The sequence below is a fragment of the Bubalus bubalis genome, chromosome 6, assembly GCF_019923935.1.
Source record: "Bubalus bubalis isolate 160015118507 breed Murrah chromosome 6, NDDB_SH_1, whole genome shotgun sequence".
Taxonomy (NCBI): domain Eukaryota; kingdom Metazoa; phylum Chordata; class Mammalia; order Artiodactyla; family Bovidae; genus Bubalus; species Bubalus bubalis.
Genome location: NC_059162.1, coordinates 50787510 through 50806788, shown reverse-complemented (window position 1 = coordinate 50806788; position 19279 = coordinate 50787510). Strand labels below are relative to the sequence as shown.

The window sequence follows — 19279 nt, the reverse complement described above, 5'->3', positions numbered from 1 at the left end:
TTCTGGCACACCTGACTCCCAGCTGCTCGGGATGCACCCTGGGGCAGGCTGCAGTGGGCCCTGGCCTGTCTCAGAGGTGCTGGGCAGGCAAGACTGCCAGTCTCACTACAGCACGCCACCAACAGGCCCGCATGGGGTTGCCTCCCTTCCTGGCCGGCAGGTCCACCCGGAGTTTGAGGAGATGCTGGTCCCCAGGAAGATATCCATCAGCCCCTGGAGAACTGGCTGACCATTTGCTACCTCCTGCCCAGACTGGATGCTGGGGCCTCAGGGACTGTGTCTCACCCCAACTCTGAGGGTCTGCCCAGCCAGGGTGGGGAAGGGGTTAGGCGGGAGGGGGAAGGAGGTCTGAGATGCACTGCAAAGATGTGCTCAAGATCTGCCAGCATCACCTCAAGCACTGCCAGTCGGTCAACAGGACCTGATTCCTGCAGTGGAAAGTCAGCCTGGAAGTGAAGCAGATCAAGTTCAAGAGAGACCTGAGGCACATCTGGCAGAAGGCAGGCCTGAAGGAAACCCCCCGTAGGCTGGCAGACCTCCAAGACCTACCTAAAGGGTAAAGGATTCTCCCGTCTCTCCCTCAGACCTGCTACTGCTGTGACCTGTGTGATAAATATTCAGAGAACTCAGTCAAAAGCAAAAAACAAAAAATTTTAAGTATTACCACCCATGACCATAGCTAGATTTAAGAATTATTGATTAAAATAACAAAATCACCATGACTTTTTAATAACTTTTATATGTTACAAATATGCAAGATTATTTGTTCATTCACTATCTAATGTTTACTGAACATATGGATTTCCAGACCCAGTGCAGAGATCCACAGCTCACTCCATTTCTCCAGTCATTCATCTCTTCTAAGTGAGTTCCTGGCAAGAATACACAGAAGAACTGTACAAAAAAGATCTTCATGACCAAGATAATCATGATAGTATGATCACTCACCTAGAGCCAGACATCCTGAAATGTGAACTCAAGAGGGTCTTAGAAAGCATCACTATGAACAAAGCTAGTGGAGGTGATGGAATTCAGTTGAGCTATTCCAAATGCTGAAAGATGATGCTGTGAAAGTGCTGCACTCAATATGTCAGCACATTTGGAAAACTCAGCAGTGGCCACAGGACTGGAAAAGGTCAGTTTTCATTCCAATCCCAAAGAAAGGCAATGCCAAAGAATGCTCAAACTACCCCACAATTGCACTCATCTCACACACTAGTAAAGTAATGTTCAAAATTCTCCAAGCCAGGCTTCAGCAATACATGAACTGTGAACTTCCTGATGTTCAAGCTGGTTTTAGAAAAGGCAGAGGAACCAGAGATCAAATTGCCAACATCCACTGGATCATGGAAAAAGCAAGAGAGTTCCAGAAAAACATCTATTTCTGCTTTACTGACTATGCCAAAGCCTTTGACTGTGTGGATCACAATAAACTATGGAAAATTCTGAAAGAGATGGGAATACCAGACCATCTGACCTGCCTCTTGAGAAACCTATATGCAGGTCAGGAAGCAACAGTTAGAACTGGACATGGAACAACAGACTGGTTGCAAATAGGAAAAGGAGTACATCAAGGCTATATACTGTCACCCTGCTTATTTAACTTCTATGCAGAGTACATCCTGAGAAACATTGGGCTGGAAGAAGCACAAGCTGGAATCAAGATTGCCAGGAGAAATATCAATAACCTCAGATATGCAGATGACACCACCCTTATGGCAGAAAGTGAAGAGGAACTAAAAAGCCTCTTGATGAAAGTGAAAGTGGAGAGTGAAAAAGCTGGCTTAAAGCTCAACATTCAGAAAACAAAGATCATGGCATCTGGTCCCATCACTTCATGGGAAATAGATGGGGAAACAGTGGAAACAGTGTCAGATTTTATTTTTCGGGGCTCCAAAATCACTGCAGATGGTGACTGCAGCCATGAAATTAAAAGACGCTTACTCCTTGGAAGCAAAGTTATAACCAACCTAGATAGCATATTCAAAAGCAGAGACATTACTTTGCCAACAAAGGTCCGTCTAGTCAAGGCTATGGTTTTTCCAGTGGTCATGTATGGATGTGAGAGTCGGACTGTGAAGAAAGTTGAGTGCCGAAGAATTGATGCTTTTGAACTGTGGTGTTGGAGAAGACTCTTGAGAGTCCCTTGGACTGCAAGGAGATCCAGCCAGTCCATTCTAAAGGAGATCAGCCCTGGGATTTCTTTGGAAGGAATGATGCTAAAGCTGAAACTCCAGTACTTTGGCCACCTCATGCGAAGAGTTGACTCATTGGAAAAGACTCTGATGCTGGGAGGGATTGGGGCAGGAGGAGAAGGGGACAACAGAGGATGAGATGGCTGGATGGCATCACTGACTCGATGGACGTGGGTTTGAGTGAACTCCAGGAGATGGTGATGGACAGGGAGGTCTGGCGTGCTGCGATTCATGGGGTCACAGAGTCAGACACGACTGAGTGACTGAACTGAAGTGAGTTCCCCACTACAGAAAGTATCAAATAGCTCACTAAGCTGTCTTATCTTTAAAATCACTTCCAATCCTGAGATTATAAGACTCTGGGACAAAGGATACTTCTCAAAACAATTTAGGGATTTCTAGAGAAATGACAGTTTGATCCAGTATTCAGATGCTCTCCCTCCTACCATTCTATGTAGATAACAGTAAAGAAACTTTAAAAGCTATAACCCCACAGGAAGGAGACAACAGTGATTGACAGATGGCAACACATTTTTGTATGATGAAAGATGAGGGACTTCCAGGTTAAGATGGCAGATTGATCACACACATCTAATTCTTCTCTCTCCCAGAATCCTAATAGGGCTGCCTTGGTGGCTAGGTGGTAAAGAATGTGTCTGCCAATGCAGGAGACACGGGTTTGACCCCTGGGTTGGGAAGATCCCTTGGAGGAGGAAATGGCAACCCACTCCAGTACTCTTATTTGGGAAATCCTATGAACAGAGGAGCCTGGCGGCTACAGCTCATGGGATTGCAGAAGAGTTAGACAGTACTGTGACTAAACAACAACAACAAAACTCTAATAAAACAAGAATAAGGAAAACTTTGCTGTTGTTTTTAGGACACTTACCACAAGGATCAAGAGAATGGAACAAAGAACAGCAACAAAACCTTGAAAGGTGGAGAGATGGATGAGTGGTAACTGATTTGGTCAAAGACAAGTAGTGTTTGCAAAGACAGCAGTGCACTGACCAGCAGGAAGAAACCCAGTTCACGGTACAGAATCCGCAAAGGGCCCCGGAGCTGCCAGAGCAAAGGCGGAGACGGAAGCAGGAAAGATGCGGTGAGAACTGTTGGAACAGTTAGAAACCTAGACCTGCATTCCTCTTTCAAGTCACTGAGTGATCTAATCTCAATAAGGCAGCAGATTAGAGATTCAGTCTCTAAAAAGGGTAAAACCATACATCGTGAAAGATGAAGCCAATTATGTGTCCCTTCACATTACATGCTCATTAATGGCTCATTACCCAGCTCTCCTTTCCTGAGTTCCCAGACCACTGGCAACTAGACCTCTGGCCTCCAAGCGGAAAACTTCCATACTCTCTGGGAAATAGAATCAGGCCAAAAGGAAAGACAGACACTGGAGAGAGGCTCAGACAGCCCACTCAAACCAATGGCTTCAATCCTGACCATACCTTTGAATCACCTGGGCAACTTTAGAAAATACTGGTGCTAATCTATGCAGAGAGAAATCAGAAGAGGGGTTGCCTCTGGGCAGGGAGTGGGGTAGATAGAAGAAAAGAATATGAAGGAATTGTCTGGGTTTTTCACTATGCTCTGTACTGTGTGTTAATTACACAGGAGAAGGAAATGGCAACCCACTCCAGTACTCTTGCCTGGAGAATCCCATGGACGGAGGAGCCTGGTAGGCTACAGTCCATAGGGTCGCAAATATTCGGACACAACTGAGCAACTTCACTTTCACTTTCATACATAGGAAAACTATCAAACTATACACTTACTCTATATATTTTACTGTGGGCAATCACATCTAAATTTTTAAAAGTACTGCTACATAATGTATTTGGTCTCTCAATCACAAGCAAACAACCAAGGATTACCAGACCTCTGAGGAGGGTCTCTACTGCTGAGATTATACCAAACAGGAAAAAAAGTAACTTGGAGGAAATAAGCTATGTAAGGAAAAAAACAGTTTAAAGAAACTATCTTTAATGTTCTGAGACAGATAAAGAGATATGGCATCTATGAAACAAGAAAAGAGATGAAAATACAAGTAACAGGTAGAGGACAGGAAGCAGAGGACAAGAAGTCAAACCTCCAGGCCTGCAAAAGTAACTTGGAGGTCAACACACTGATAGGCTCACTCAGAGCCCCAGAAAGGCTCAGCCCTTGAGAGTCTCCAAGTACACAGTCAGTGGGGAAGAAGTAAAGGGCTAAAAATCAGGTTAGTGGTTTAAAGTCAGCTAAAGGCTTTCCTGGTGGCTCAGGAACTTGCCTGCAATGCAGGAGACCCAGGCTCCATCCCTGAGTCAGGAAGATTCCCTGGAGAAGGGAATGGCTACCCACTCCAGTATTCTTGTCTGGAGAACCCCATGGACAGAGAAGCCTGGCAGGTTACAGTCTATGGGGTTGCAAAGAGTTGGGCACGACTGAGCACACACACACAGTCTGTATATGGACCTGCAGTTTCCCTTCTCCCCCATTCACGTCCTCTCATAAATTTATTCTCTGGAAACACAGACTTGGAGAGACTCCAGACTCAAGAAGAGTGGAGAAAGGCTCAAGGCTGAAAGCCAAGGAATAAAGCAGAAGTATGTATAGTGAATAGCGGCCCCCACCCACAGCCCACTTCCTTTGCCCAGCTCTCAGAACACTGGGAGCCAGGCATATTACCTCCCCCACAGTGTGATTTAAATGTCCCTTTTGCATGCAGCCAAACCAGTTTTCATCATAGCAAGATAAAGGCCTTTTCTTGAATTTCTACAACTCCTCCTAGACTCTAAACTCCTTAAAAGCAGGGGCAGCATCTTAATTAGCTTTGTATCCCCAGAGCCTAACACATTCACACTTTATATTAAACACTCTACAAATCTTTAATTTGTCTCAGACCCTGGAGAAAACATGCAAATAGAAAAAGATTATAAAACCTTGGAAAATTAGAACATACAAGGTGTAATCTGGACTAGGTCTTGAAGGGAGATTAAAAATTTAGGATTTATTAATGAAATGATGTCTGGGATTTGTTTTAAAATAATTTCCGAGCCACTCCCCTCACTCCCAAAATCAGTTGTATTTCTGTATACTGGCCACAAATGCTTTAAAATATCATTTATAATTACATTAAAAATATCAAATACCTACAAATAAATAACAAATGGTATGCAAGACTTTAATACAGAAAACCACAAAACATTAGAGAAATTTTAAAAGACATAAAGAAGTGGAAGAACATATCACGTTCATAAACTGGAAAACTCAGTTTTGTTAAGAACTGAATTCTCTCCAAATTGATAAACAGATTCAATTCCAATCTCCAAAATCTGTATGAATGGACAAGATTCTGAAATTTATATGGAAACATTAAGAGCCAAGAACTGTCCAGACCATCTTAAAGAACAAAATAGGAAAGACCCATATCAAGGCTTATTATAAAGTTACACCAATTAATACAGTGATATTGGTGCAAGGGTAACAAATAGACCAATGAAACAGAATAGTGTTCAGAAACAGATCCACACTCTACATTCACCTGACTTACAGAAAAGTGTCACACAGTGCAGAGGGGCAGGGATGATATATATCAGTGAATGGTGCTGGGTCAAATATATACCCATACGGTAAAAAGTGAATCTTGATCCCCTACAATCCACCTACAACTTACTGTAAATTGTACAACTTAAATGTAAAAAGTAAAAATAAAACTTCTGTATGATCACATGGGTGGAGCAGGCAAAGGCAACCCACTCCAGTATTCTTGCCCATGGAAAATCCCATGGACCGAGGAGCCAGATCGGCTAAGGTCCACAGTGTAGCAAAGAGTCGGACACAACTGAAGCAACTGAGCACACATACTTGGTAACATGAGAAATCATCTCCATATTCTTAGGCGAAGCAAAGATTTCTTTAATAGTTCACAAAAAACAGTAATCATAAAGACAAGGAATAAGTTTATTTCATGAAAATTAGCAATTTCCATTCATCAAAAAAAAAAGGCCATCAAGATTGAAAAGACAAGCTACAAACAGATAACTTCTTGATTTTCATGAAGCACCAGATTTCTTTCACCAATGGAAGAATTCTGTTATTCTACACTGAAACCCACAGCTGAGATATCTCTGCAAGAAACTGCTGCTTTTTGAAACCACTTCTAACAACAACAGATAGGAGTAAAGTGAAGGAACCATTCCAAAAGTTTTGGTTAACTCTTCAGTGAAAGGATGCCAACCGAGTTGATCTATGATGCCCAAAAAACAGAAAGAAAGACACAAAGAAATCACAGCAACTCTAAATCAGACACTACCACCACAATCCAACCTACCGGAAATTCTGTGGTTAATTTGAGGCTTGCCCCTCTAGTCATAAGGTGATTATAGAGATGGCTACAAAGGCTCCCAACTGGATCCTTGGGCGTCATTTACCACACCTGGCTCGCCCATCACCTGCCTGGAGACATGGCCTTACGCAGAATCCCCGAGGCCAAATAAAGACGCCAACTTCGCAAGAGGTGCGGACAGTCTCGCCCCATCTGGTCACCCAGAGGGAACAGACTCCTGGCCTTGAGGGCGGGGATGAAGAGTCAGTATGCCCCACAGGATATCGAGGAAGCGCCCCCGAAGCAGCCTCGTCCCTTCACCTCCCTGGGAATCTACTGGGAGTTCCGCTGGCGAGTTTCTTCCGCGGCAACCGCGGTGGGGAGGGTCCCGATGGCCACAGGGAACTTAGGCCCCAGTAGGGCCGGAGGCGCCCGCCCCGCTCGCGCCGCAAGTTTAGTGGCGGCCCCGACTCGCCGCGCCTCGGCCCGGCTGTGCGTCCCGCGGAACTCGGGCTCGCGGCCCGCCCGGCCTCCCGGCCCGCCCGGCCTGGCGCGGCGCCCCTCACCTTGGAAACGTAGGGTGGACTCCGTCGTAAACATTAACTTCCCATCCAGCCGGCAGCCGAGCCGCCGCGTCTCAGCGCCTCGGCCTCGCTCCGGGCTTCGCGGGCCGCCCTCTGCGCCTCCTCTCGAGCGCTGCGCTCACTCAGGAGCTCGGGGTCGCCTCCGACCCTAACCTCACTTTTGCCGAGCCGCCGCGGTTTCAACTACCACCCGACCCCTAGCGTGCCCGCCGCCGGCTCCTCCCGGGTCCGGCCCGGCCGCGTCAGGAAGGCTCAAGGCGCAGGCGCGGCAAGGGCCTTAAAGAGCCCCGGCCGTCTCTACCGCAGGATGGGTTCGAGCAGGTTAGGGGTCGGGCCGGCCATCCGAGGATAGGAGAAGCAGAAGGGATTGGACAGTGGGGAACGGGGGCGGGGAGCTCTCGCTTGTTCCTCCGCCTCTCTTTCAAAGCTCCAGCCATCGGACGCACAAACTGCTGACTTCCCCAGTCTCTAGAACCTCCCCTTGCCTGTAAGAGCTGCACCAAACGTTCCCGCTCCCGGCCCGAAGCGACCCCAGCCTTAAGGCTGCCGGCCTGTCATTGCCGCACCGCCCACGCGCAGGGGTCCCAGGCTGGGGCCGCGCGATGCAGGCGCGCAAGCTTCCAGCGGTCGCCGGAGCTTCCTCGAGAGGCAACCAGATCACTCTGAAAAAACAATTAACGTGTAAATGGCACTTGTGATTGCAAATCCCTCTACCATCAGTCGTCTCGACACATTGGGTTTATGCAGAGTCCGGCAGTGGGCAGAACATGGGCACAAATATGTGATGTCCAGTCGGGCAGTCATCCAATATCAACGAAGACATTCTTAGAAGGAAAGTACTTATTGAAGAACAGAAACAAGCTACGAATCCCAGTCAAATCCCAGAAAAACAGGCAAAAAATAATAATAACAAAGGCAATATAAATTACTTTCATTAGACATTTAGAAGTGACAAAATGATAGTAATTAACACCCAAAAAAGAACCTAGAAATTAGATAGCCCTGGTTATTATCTAATTGAAAACCATAATTTCCAGAAAGGGTTCCACTGTAATAAGCATTAAAAAAAAAAAAAAAAACCACTCTCCATTATTAAAAAAAAAAAAACAAAAAAACAAGATTAGGAAGTTCAAAAAATAGGAAGTAGAGCCATGTCCTTCCACGCAGATAAAAACTTGAAATTTTATCTGAGGCAAAATTTTGCATAACTTTAGATTATGCTGTTATTTAAAGTAATTTCAACCAAGTTTCATCACAGCTGAATCCATCTTGTATAAGAAAGCTGAGACACCATGTTAATCTACCTCTCCTTCCTAAATTCCATTTATCAGAAAATCCTGTAGATTTTTACCTACCAAATTTTCCTTGAATCTGGCCTCTTCTATATCCTCCATCACCACCCTAAGTCCAAACTACCTTTGCCTGGGAGGACCAGGGGCCTGGGTGGTGGTGGTTTAGTCGCTAAATCGTGTCCAACTCTTGGGACCCCATGGACTGTACCCCGCCAGGCTCCTGTGTCCTTAAGATTTTCCAGGCAAGAATACTGGAGTGGGTTGCCATTTCCTGCTCCAGGGGATCTTTCCCACCCAGGAATGGAACCCGGTCTCCTGAACTGCAGGCGGATTCTTTACCGACTGAACTGCCAGGTGCCGGGAGCCGGCATATTGCATATTGAGTGCATATTGCATATTGAGTGCAGCACTTTCCACAGCATCATCTTTCAGGATCTGGAATAGCTCAACTGGAATTCTATCACTGCCGGGAGCCAGCGTGAGGCACTCCGCCCATGACAAAGGTCATGAGGAAGGAGGCTCGGCATACGCAAAGGCGGGATCGAGCCTCAGGAGTCCCCCTGGAAATTCTCGAGCATCTACCCCGAAAACCAGAGTCTGCCTACTTTCTGCTTTGTGCTTTCACCTACACCTCTGACTTTACGGGGGGCTGTCCCCCACTACCTCTCTCTGAAAAGAGAGTTAGCTTACAGCTCCAGTTAATAATTCTTGGATGTGACAGTGTTTCAACCTACAAACTCCTTTGGAAATCCTCTAGCCTGCCTGAATGGGTTTTTTCCGGCCACATGTGATTGTTCAGAGCCTCCCAACTGTGAGAGGCAGGAGATGTTCTAAACTGCCTAAACACAGATTCCTTCGAGTAGTTAAAAGATTGATTAGAAATTGTATTGGTGAAGGGTTTTTCACTTGTTGGGCCAATGTTTGCTGCTAAGTCTCCATACTCCTTACCTACTGTGTCCTTGGCAGTGTATTGATTGATATAATGGGTGTATAGAAATGTAAAATGCAGCTTTGTCCAATGCTTTTTGGAAGGCTGGCGCCTGACTTTGGAATAATCACCTTTAGAGAAAGATAAGTTTCTTAAAATGTTAACAGGCCTCCGGGCCAGAAGATGATGTCTATCACCTGAACTTTTGCATATGATAAGTTTGAAAGCCTGGCTTAGATTAGAACCAGGAACTGCTGTCCTTGCATGACTCCACCCCTTCCCCCATTATCCTCTATGCGTACCTTAAGGTATAAAAACTACTTTGGAAAATAAAGTGCGGGCCTTGTTCACTGAAACTTGGTCTCCCCATGTCACTCTCTCTCCCAAATTCCAGCTGAGTGTCCATCTGGAGCGCGGATGTCCTCTGCGACCATTTATTTGCCTGGGCTTCTAAGACCCACTCGAGAAGGTGTCTAAGGTGGGGCACCTTCCGCTATTCGAGAGGGCGCCTGCGGCCTCCGTGGTCAGAGCTAACCTGGTGTCACGGGTTATATTGATTTTCCGCGTAAACCAAGCCACTCAGCTTCTTTTCTCCACTGAATTTTCCTACTGAGCTATCCTTATTTCAGCCGCTTTTTTCCACTGAATTTCCTCACTGAGCTACCCTCATTTTATTACTCTTTAAATCTTTGATAAATATTTATAAATAAATAAGTCGCCGACGCCGTCCCCGCTTCGAATACCCTGGATCAGCCGGGGCTGGACCCCGGCAGCCAGGGAAGCCCTGGGCTACTAATTTAGTCTCTGATTTGTTTACTCTTAACGCCCTCTCAGTTCAGTTCAGTCGCTCAGTTGCCTCTGACTCTTTGCGACCCCGTGAATCACAGCACGCCAGGCCTCCCTGTCCATCACCAACTCCCGGAGTTCACTCAAACTCGTGTCCATCGAGTCGGTGATGCCATCCAGCCATCTCATCCTCTGTCGTCCCCTTCTCCTCCTGCCCCCAATCCCTCCCAGCATCGGAGTCTTTTCCAATGAGTCTACTCTTCGCATGAGGTGGCCAAAGTACTGGAGTTTCAGCTTTAGCATCATTCCTTCCAAAGAACACCCAGGACTGGTCTCCTTTAGAAAGGACTGGTTGGATCTCCTCGAAGTCCAAAGGGACTCGAAAGAGTCTTCTCCAACCCCACAGTTCAAAAGCATCAATTCTTCGGCACTCAACTTTCTTCACAGTCCAACTCTCACATCCATACATGACCACTGAAAAGACCATAGCCTTGACTAGACGGACCTTTGTTGGCAAAGTAATGTCTCTGCTTTTCAATATGCTATCTAGATTGGTCATAACTTTGCTTCCAAGGAGTAAGCGTCTTTTAATTTCATGGCTGCACTCACCATCTGCAGTGATTTTGGAGCCCCAAAAAATAAAGTCTGACCCTGTTTCCACTGTTTCCCCTTCTATTTGCCATGAAGTGATGGGACCAGATGCCATGATCTTAGTTTTCTGAATGTTGAGCTTTAAGCCAGCTTTTTCACTCTCCACTTTCACTTTCATCAAGAGGCTTTTGAGTTCCTCTTCACTTTCTGCCATAAGGGTGGTGTCATCTGCATATCTGAGATTATTGATATTTCTCCTGGCAATCTTGATTCCAGTTTGTGCTTCTTTCAGCCCAGCGTTTCTCATGATGTACTCTGCATATGTTAAAGATATGCCCTGTAGCCCCTCTCTAATCCTGTCTCCACACAAATAGCTCTGTGTACCACAGCACTACCACTTCAATGGCTTCCCACTTCCTTAGACAAAACCTCTTAACTAATCTGCATGGTCAGATGGCCTCTTCTCCACCTCTCCACCTCTTCTCACTGCTCAGACCACATTCTGTCCTATCTCTGTTCCAGCCACACTGGCCTCTTCCAATTCCTCAGTTTTCTCCCTCCACAGACCTTTCGTGTATGCTTTGCTCTGTGCCTGGAAACCTCTTCCAGTACTCATCCTTCTGACCGCACCTCTAGTCTCTACCTCTGAGAAGTACCTTCAGACTCCCCTGCCTTGGTCCTTTCATATCACATGGCACTGAAACGGTAATAATGTGATTTTTTTTGGTGAATTTTTGTTTCCCCTACTCAACTAATTACACCAATGAGGCCGGCCAGAAGCTTGGTTTTCTTTGGTTCATGGTTGTATTTCTATATTTGTTCAATGTATGTTTTGTTAATTCAATAAATGAGAAGTAATTAACAATTAATTATTCTAATACTAGAACTTGAACTAGATATGGCTTGAAGGTTACCTAAGTCATAGATAGTTAAATGTCACTATCTGATATTTGGAATCAGAGTCTAAAAAGAACTCCAGTAATTTTTTAAATTGATTTTATTTTGTTTAGCTGAGTTGTCTGAAGAAACTTTGGGTAACCTTTAAAACTGAATTCTCAAAGTACTCAAATTCAGAGTATAAAGAAAGCTCTGAATTAATAATGATTGCCATGGGATGTTCCCACATAAACCTAATAATAATGGTTGCTTCAAGGGAGGAAGACTGAATAATTGGGAGTCAAGGCTGGGAAGAAGACTTTTGACTGCCTGCCCTTTTGTACCTTCTTAATTTCAAGCCATGTGAATATATTGATATTACCTATTTGAAAATAAATGACACAAAAGAGTGCATACTCTGATTCTATTTATTTGAAATTCCAGAAAAGGCAAAACTAGTTTGTGGTGAAAAAATCATAACAGATTGCCTCTGGCAGGAAATTGGGAAGGTACATGAGAGAAATTTCTGGGTCATAAAATTGTCCCGCTTGGGCTAGGCTGGTACCTGGGACTCTTTACTGGAGTGCTTGCACCTGCACAAATATTTCCTTAAGCAACAGAATACAAAGAAGCTATAAGGGACTAAAAATACTTGCACACGTGTGCAGATACAAAAAGACCACAAACCAACTGCCATTTCCAAGGTGTCAGGAGCAAAATCAGGGTACTATGTATGACTCCTGCACACAGCACCACCAGTTCGGTGGACGGACCATCTAAGCTATGCTTCCTGCCCAACCCACCAACTTGCCCATCCTCTCAACCCATTTAAGAAACCTCTTGCCTCCCACCACCCCTTGGAGCCAGTAAGGGCATCTGTTACTCATTTTCCTTCCCTTGTGCTGCAGCATGAGATCCAATAACTTGCCTGGATTTCTCATCTGGCCTCTTACCAATTTCTACTGATTAGAGAGTTCAAGTACTCAAAACAGTAACACACTATTGGTGCAACCATTGTGGAAAATGGTATGGAAATTCCTAAAAAAATTGAAAATAAAACTACCATACAATCCAGAAATTTCACTTCTGGGTATTTATCTGAAGAAAATGAAAACACTAACTTAAAAAGATATGTACGGAAAATACCCTGGTGGTCCAGTGGTTAGGACTCAGTGCTTCCCCTACATGGGGCTCGAGTTTGATCCCTGGTTGGGGAACTAAGAGCCCACAAGCCTCTCAGTGTGGCAAAAAAAAAAAAAAAAAAAGATATGTGCACCCAAAGCTCACTGCAGGATTATTTACAACAGCCAAGATATGGAAGCAGCCTAAGTGTCCATCAGTAGATGAATGAATTAAGATATGGATGGAGGAGCCTGGTGGGCCGCAGTCCATGGTGTTGCTAAGAGTCGGACACAACTGAGCGACTTCACTTTCACTTTTCACTTTCATGCATTGGAGAAGGAAATGGCAACCCACTCCAGTGTTCTTGCCTGGAGAATCCCAGGGACAGGAGAGCCTGGTGGGCTGCCATCTATGGGGTCACACAGAGTTGGACACGACTGAAGCGACTTAGCAGCAGCAGCATATATATACACAATGAAATGTTAGTCATAAAAAAAAATGAAATCTTGCCATTTGCAACAACATAGATGTACCTAGAGGGAATATGCTATATAAAAAAAAAAAAAAAGTCAAAAAAAAAAAAAGGCAGAGAACAAATATCATGTTTTCACTTATAGGTGGACTCTAAAAAACAAAACAAACATAACAAAATAGAAACACTCAGAGAACAAACCGAATGGGGAATTGAGTGAAATAGGCTATGGGAATTAAGAAGTACAAATGTCCAGTAATAAAATAAGTTATGGGAATGTAATGTACAGTGTAATATAGAGAATGTAGTCAATAATGTTGTGATAACTTTGGTGACAGAGTATATTAGGTTGGTGCACAAATAATTGCGGTTTTATGTTGTCGACATTTGCTGTTTGATATTGGAATACATTCTTAAATAAATGTGATTATGTTATACATCATTTTAATGCACATTTCTCCCTTTATTTTGTTTGCTTATTACTTGCTGTGTATTTATATTTATTTTATATTGGGGAAATGATGTTAGACAAAAAGCAAATTCGAGCAATTTTCTTTTTTTCTAAAGTCTTTATTTAATTTTTTACAATATTATTTATGTTTTATGTTTTTGGCTTTTTGGCCATGAGGCATGTGGGATCTTAGCTCTCCAACCAGGGATCAAACCTGCACCCCCTGCATTGGAAGGCAAAGTCTAGACTGCCAGGGAAGTCCCCTGAGCAATTTTCTTATTCAAGTTCAAAATGGGTCATAAAGTAGCAGAGTCAACTCGCAACATCAACAATGCATTTGGAATTGCTAACAAATGTACAGTGCAGTGATGGTTCAAGAAGTTTTGCAATGGAGATGAGAGCCTTGAGACGAGATGAGGAGCGCAGTGGCGGGCCATCAGAAGTTAACAACAACCAGTTGAGAGGATCATCGAAGCCAATCCTCTTACAACTACACAAGAAGTTGCCAAAGAACTCAACATCAACCACGCTAAGGTCGTTCAGCATTTGAAGCAAATTGGAAAGGTGTTCTATCAGTGAATTCCTCATGAGCTGACTGAAAATCAAAAACATTGTCATTTTGAAGTGTCCTCATCTCTTATTCTACACAACAACGAATCATCTCTCGATCGGATTGTGATATGCAATGAAAAGTGGACAACTGGAGATGACCAGCTCAGTGGTTGGACCTAGAAGAAGCTCCAAAGCACTTCCCAAAGCCAAAGTTGCACCCAAAAAAAAAGTCATGGTCACTGTTTGGAGGTCTGCTGCCAGTCTGATCCACTACAGCTTTCTGAGTCCTGGTAAAACCATTACATCTGAGAAGCAAGCTCAGCAAGTCAAAGAGATGCACCTGCAGCCGGCACTGGTCAACAGAAAAGGCCCAATTCTTCTCTGCAACAATGCATGACTGTGTGTCCCACACCAATGCTTCAAAAATTAGGCCCCGAAATTTTGCCTCATCTGCCATATTCACCTGATCTCTCACCAACTGACTACCACTTATTCAAGCATCTCAACAATTCTTTGAAGGGAAAATGTTTTCACAACCAACAGGAGACAGAAAATGCTTTCCAAGAGTTTATCAAATCCGGAAGCATGGATTTTTATACTACATTAATAAACAAACTTATTTCTCATTGGCAAAAATGTATTGATTGTAATGGTTTCCTATTTTGATTAATAAAGATGTGTTTGAGTTAAAATGATTTAAAATTCACAGTCCAAAACCACAATTACATTTACACCAACCTAATAACTAGCCATACTGTTGTGATCATTTCATAATGTATAAAAATATCAAATCACTATGTTGTACATCTGAAACTAATATAATATCATGAGTCAATTCAATTTAAAAAATAAGCTAATTCCCAGTTGCGCACTCTGTAAGTATTGGCTAAGGACTGTATATATTAATACATTTTTTCTTTTAATCCTTATGCTATGCTCATGAGGTTGGTATCACTATAACCCCCTTGCAGATAAGAAAACTAAGACTTAGTAAATACCATGTAACTTGCCCTTATCTATAAAAATAAAAAATTATGGGGCAGTGCTTTGAACCCGGTCAGTCTAATGCCAGAAGTGGTTTATATTACTTGCCCACTAGATCAACAGCTTTGCAAAGATTGAAATCATATTTTGTCTTAGACTATTCAGTTGCCCCAGCACTTTGCATAGTAGCTGCTTAACATATTTTGAATGAATGATAAAGAACAAGCTTGGTGTTGATTTTATTGTACAAATTATGTATTTTTAATTGGTACAAATTATATGAGGGCATGGCAACCCACTCCAGTATTCTTGCCTGAAGATTCCCATGGACAGAGGAGCCAGTCAGGCTCCTGACTATAGTCCATAGAGCCTCAGAGAGTCCAACACGACTAAAGCGACTGAGCACACATGCACGCATGCATGTGTGTGTGTGTGTGTGTGTGTAATATTCTAAACAATCTAAATAATCAGTACCATTGTGTTAAGTGCCTAAGATGTACTATCTCTAATGAGATCAGAGGCCTGAGGAGAGAAGCTTCTACCATTAGCTCTAACCATCCAATTCATTTGATGAAAGAGTTTACAGTTTAGTTTTTCACTGAAAAATTAAATTTTTTATTTTAAATTTTAAAAAGCTGTACAAATAAATAATAAGATTAAAATCAAAGCTAAATCTAACTAGAGAAATAGCTAATTCTAACCTCTCCCAAGTGCTTAAACACTTGCATAAGTGAAATTCCACTGTGTGAATCACACCAGCACCACCTCTGCTCCAGCCCTCGGCCACTCGGCGGTTCACACCCTGAATGAAACTAGAATAGAAGATAGAGGAAGTGTGGGTGCAGTGGGCAGGGGTCCCCTCCTCAGAGACAGTTGAATTTGAGGCAAATTCAGTTAGCGATTCAAGATTCCCTGTGTTCTAATGCCACACACCCCTGATATTGATTTGGGTCACTATCTAAGAAGGAAGGGCTGCTCTGGCGGCTTAGTTGTAAAGAATCTGCCTGCGATTCGGGAGCCACAGGGGAGGCAATTTCGATCCCTGGGTCAGGAAGATGCCCTGGAGGAGGGCATGGCAACCCACTCCAGTATACTTGCCTGAAGATTCCCATGGACAGAGGAGCCTGACAGGGTACAGTCCACAGGTTTGCACAGAGTCAGATACGACTGAAGCAACTTAGCATGCACACACTAGGAGGGGAACAGAAGGAGAGTCTGAGTTCTAGTCCCCCTCTAAACCAGGTAAGGGTTAAACATCAGAGCATTGTGCTCTCAATCACCAACAATGTTTTATAAGTCAGCCATGTGAGCCTCATTGCTCACAGAAAGGAGAGGCAAGGGAGGCATTCTTATAACCTCAGTACATTCCCATGAGAGGCAAAAACTACTCAGAGTCCAGAAAAGGAACTAACTAGTGGTAAACTCACTTTGGCATCAGCTGGCATCTTGAATTTCCAGAGAAAATCAGGGCATCTCAGTTACATTCTAGGACTGCACTGTCCAATACATCAACCACTAGCCCCATGTGACTATTTCCATTGAAACTTAAAATTTCAGTTTCTCAGTAGCAGTCACACCTTTCAAGTGCTTAATAATAGCCCACATGTGGCAGCTAGTCACTAAGTTGGGCAGCACACATACACCATTTCTATCCATCAGAAAGTTCTCTTGGCAGCACAATTCCAGAAAAAGGAGGAACAACACTCCATTGTGACCTTCAGCCCAAAGGCTCACAATGAAATAGTGAAATGAAAGCCTATTTCACTTGGCTCAGTGCTTTCCTTAGTGCAAACCAAAAGGCACTCAAGCACAAAAGCTGTGGCCTCTCCTTGTACTGAGGTGATAAAAATGGCTTTAACCTCACCACTTCACCTCCACCACATCCTGTGGTTTGCAAGACACATTATCTTAGGAAAGAACATTGTTAAGAGGCACACAATTCTATTGCCATCTCTTGGCACTTGTGCCCGAGTAAGGACTAGATCTGCCATAGTTGTGGTAAAGAACCAGGTCTTAGGCTCCAGTGATTGGACATCATTTCTACGTGTGATATCAGACATTCACACTATCAACCCAACAACAGCTTTTAAAACTCTGCCACCAAACTGGGACATCAGTTGAGTGCCAGTTTTCACCTCACCCACCAAAGGAGAAGTCCATTCTTTTCTTGACAGTCTAAAGTGTGTTTTAGAGCAAGACAAAACTTAGTGCAATTAGAGTAGCAATTCCAATCTATCCAATTATCTGGGAACTAATAACTTCCAAATTAATGCACGTGACTAGATTGTAACCTAAAATTTCACATGTGTTTGCCAAATGTGTGTTTAACCTCTTTGAGCTCCTGTCTTCTCATTATAAACTGGAGAGAATAAAACGATCTACTTAAGCATTGAAGTGACAATTAAGTGAAATAATATACCCAAGGCACAAAATAAGCATTCAGTGAATGGTAATTCCTGTTATCCAAAGTTACAAAGCATCAGTATGACAACAATTTAAATAGATTTCTAAAAGACTCTGTAACAGAAAAATCCTGACTCTACCACCTGCTAATAATTGTTTGGCCTCTGTAAGCTTGTTTCATCAGACAAGTAAGAATAACAGTTTTCAACAACAGAAGTGTTATTCGTGTGAGAAGTGTCTAAAAACAGTAAAGTACAATATCTGCTACTGCTGCTGCTAAATCGCTTCAGTCGTGTCCAATTCTGTGCGACCCCAAAGATGGCAGCCCACCAGGCTCCCCCGTCCCTGGGATTCTCCAGGCAAGAACACTGGAGTGGGTTGCCATTGCCTTCTCCAATGCATGAAAGTGAAAAGTGAAAGTGAAGTCACTCAGTCGTGTCCGACTTCGCGACCCCATGGACTGCAGCCTACCAGACTTCTCCGTCCGTGGTATTTTCCAGGCAAGAGGACTGGAGTGGGTTGCCATTGCCTTCTCCGAAAGTACAATATCAGCTAATGTTAATTAACTTTGTCCCAACCTCTACCAAAAATGAAACTAAGAAACTACATTAGGAAGGTAAAATTTTACTTAACGACAAAATTAATTTAGCTTTTATTATGCCCTGTGCATCAAAACACAACTTGGTAGCAACCACTGTTGAAGTCATCACCGAAAAGCCATACAGCCATCAACATTGCCACCGAACAGAATTTGTCAGCAAATTCTGTGGTAACCAGGTTTTTCCCCAGTTAATCATTTTCTCCACATGAGAAATTTGAAACCCATGCAGCCACATTGTCTCCTCTGAAAAAACACATTCAGAAAAGATAACCAGCAGCCAATTACAGCAAGGAGAGAAACAGTATTGAATTACAGAAGTCAGTTATTAAAATAACCTTTCTTACAGGTGTGGAATTAAACCTAACACTTCATAAATTTTTGTTCGACACTCAAATGGCCACAGAATAAGGAGATAACAGTCTTAAAATAAAGCTGAAATGTTAACAAGCTGTTCCTGTGACTTGAAGAGCAAGCAAGGTATATTAATCCTAACTCAATAACAAAATATCTTTTTTGAGTAATTACATTTTCAAAAGTTTTAATGTAAAATCAAACATTGTTTTAGACATTTACCTGTTTCCTACTAGGCTTTCTAAAGGCAGAAGTCATTTTGGTGGTAACCATGATAAGCAAAGACAGGGAGACCGGGGATTTGAATTGAATTTATAGCTGACTCATAGGGAGTGTTTACAAGACATTGCCACTGGGATCCACCCATTCAACACCCTTTCGGTTCCACCCTATACATTTGTTTAGGTAGCACCTCTGGGGGAAGCTGGGAACCTGGAGGACTAGGAATGCAGTAAACAAAGCTTTTTGGCCATAAGGGTGCTAATTTTTTTTTTCCAGCTTTCCTTCCTTTCTTCCTCCATCTCTCCCTTTTCTTTCTTTCCTTTTCCTTCCTTCTTTCCTCCTTTCAATGATTTGATTTGTTTCAGAATGACAATTATAATACTAACTGTTATTGTGTTTGGGGTGCCAAGTCTGAGCCACTGGTTAGACGCTTCTTTATATTAGCTGGTTTCAGTACCTAAATTTGACTCTAGACAAAATTATTAGTTTGTTAAGTTCTATTTTTTGTTTTTTTTTTCTACTCTTTAATTGAGGTTTTGGAATACTGCGGGCTATTG

At 43.3% G+C, this 19279-nt stretch overlaps 1 protein-coding gene across 10 annotated transcripts in view; it reads right to left on the bottom strand.

The window, feature by feature from the left end:
- The window catches only part of EVI5 (ecotropic viral integration site 5), a 242191-nt gene extending 223446 nt beyond the window's left edge, over positions 1-18745 (bottom strand). For 3 of the 10 annotated variants that reach the window (XM_025288259.2, XM_025288261.2, XM_044944679.1), the window contains exon 1: positions 6514-6962. In XM_025288259.2, the coding sequence (XP_025144044.1) occupies positions 6514-6609 (96 nt within the window). In that variant the 5' untranslated portion in view covers positions 6610-6962. Of the gene's footprint in view, positions 1-6513; positions 6967-7073; positions 7466-18722 lie in introns of those variants that run through there. The other 7 variants (XM_025288255.2, XM_025288257.2, XM_025288258.2 and 4 more) reach the window with 5 other exon arrangements.
- Positions 18746-19279: the final 534 nt, after the last annotated feature.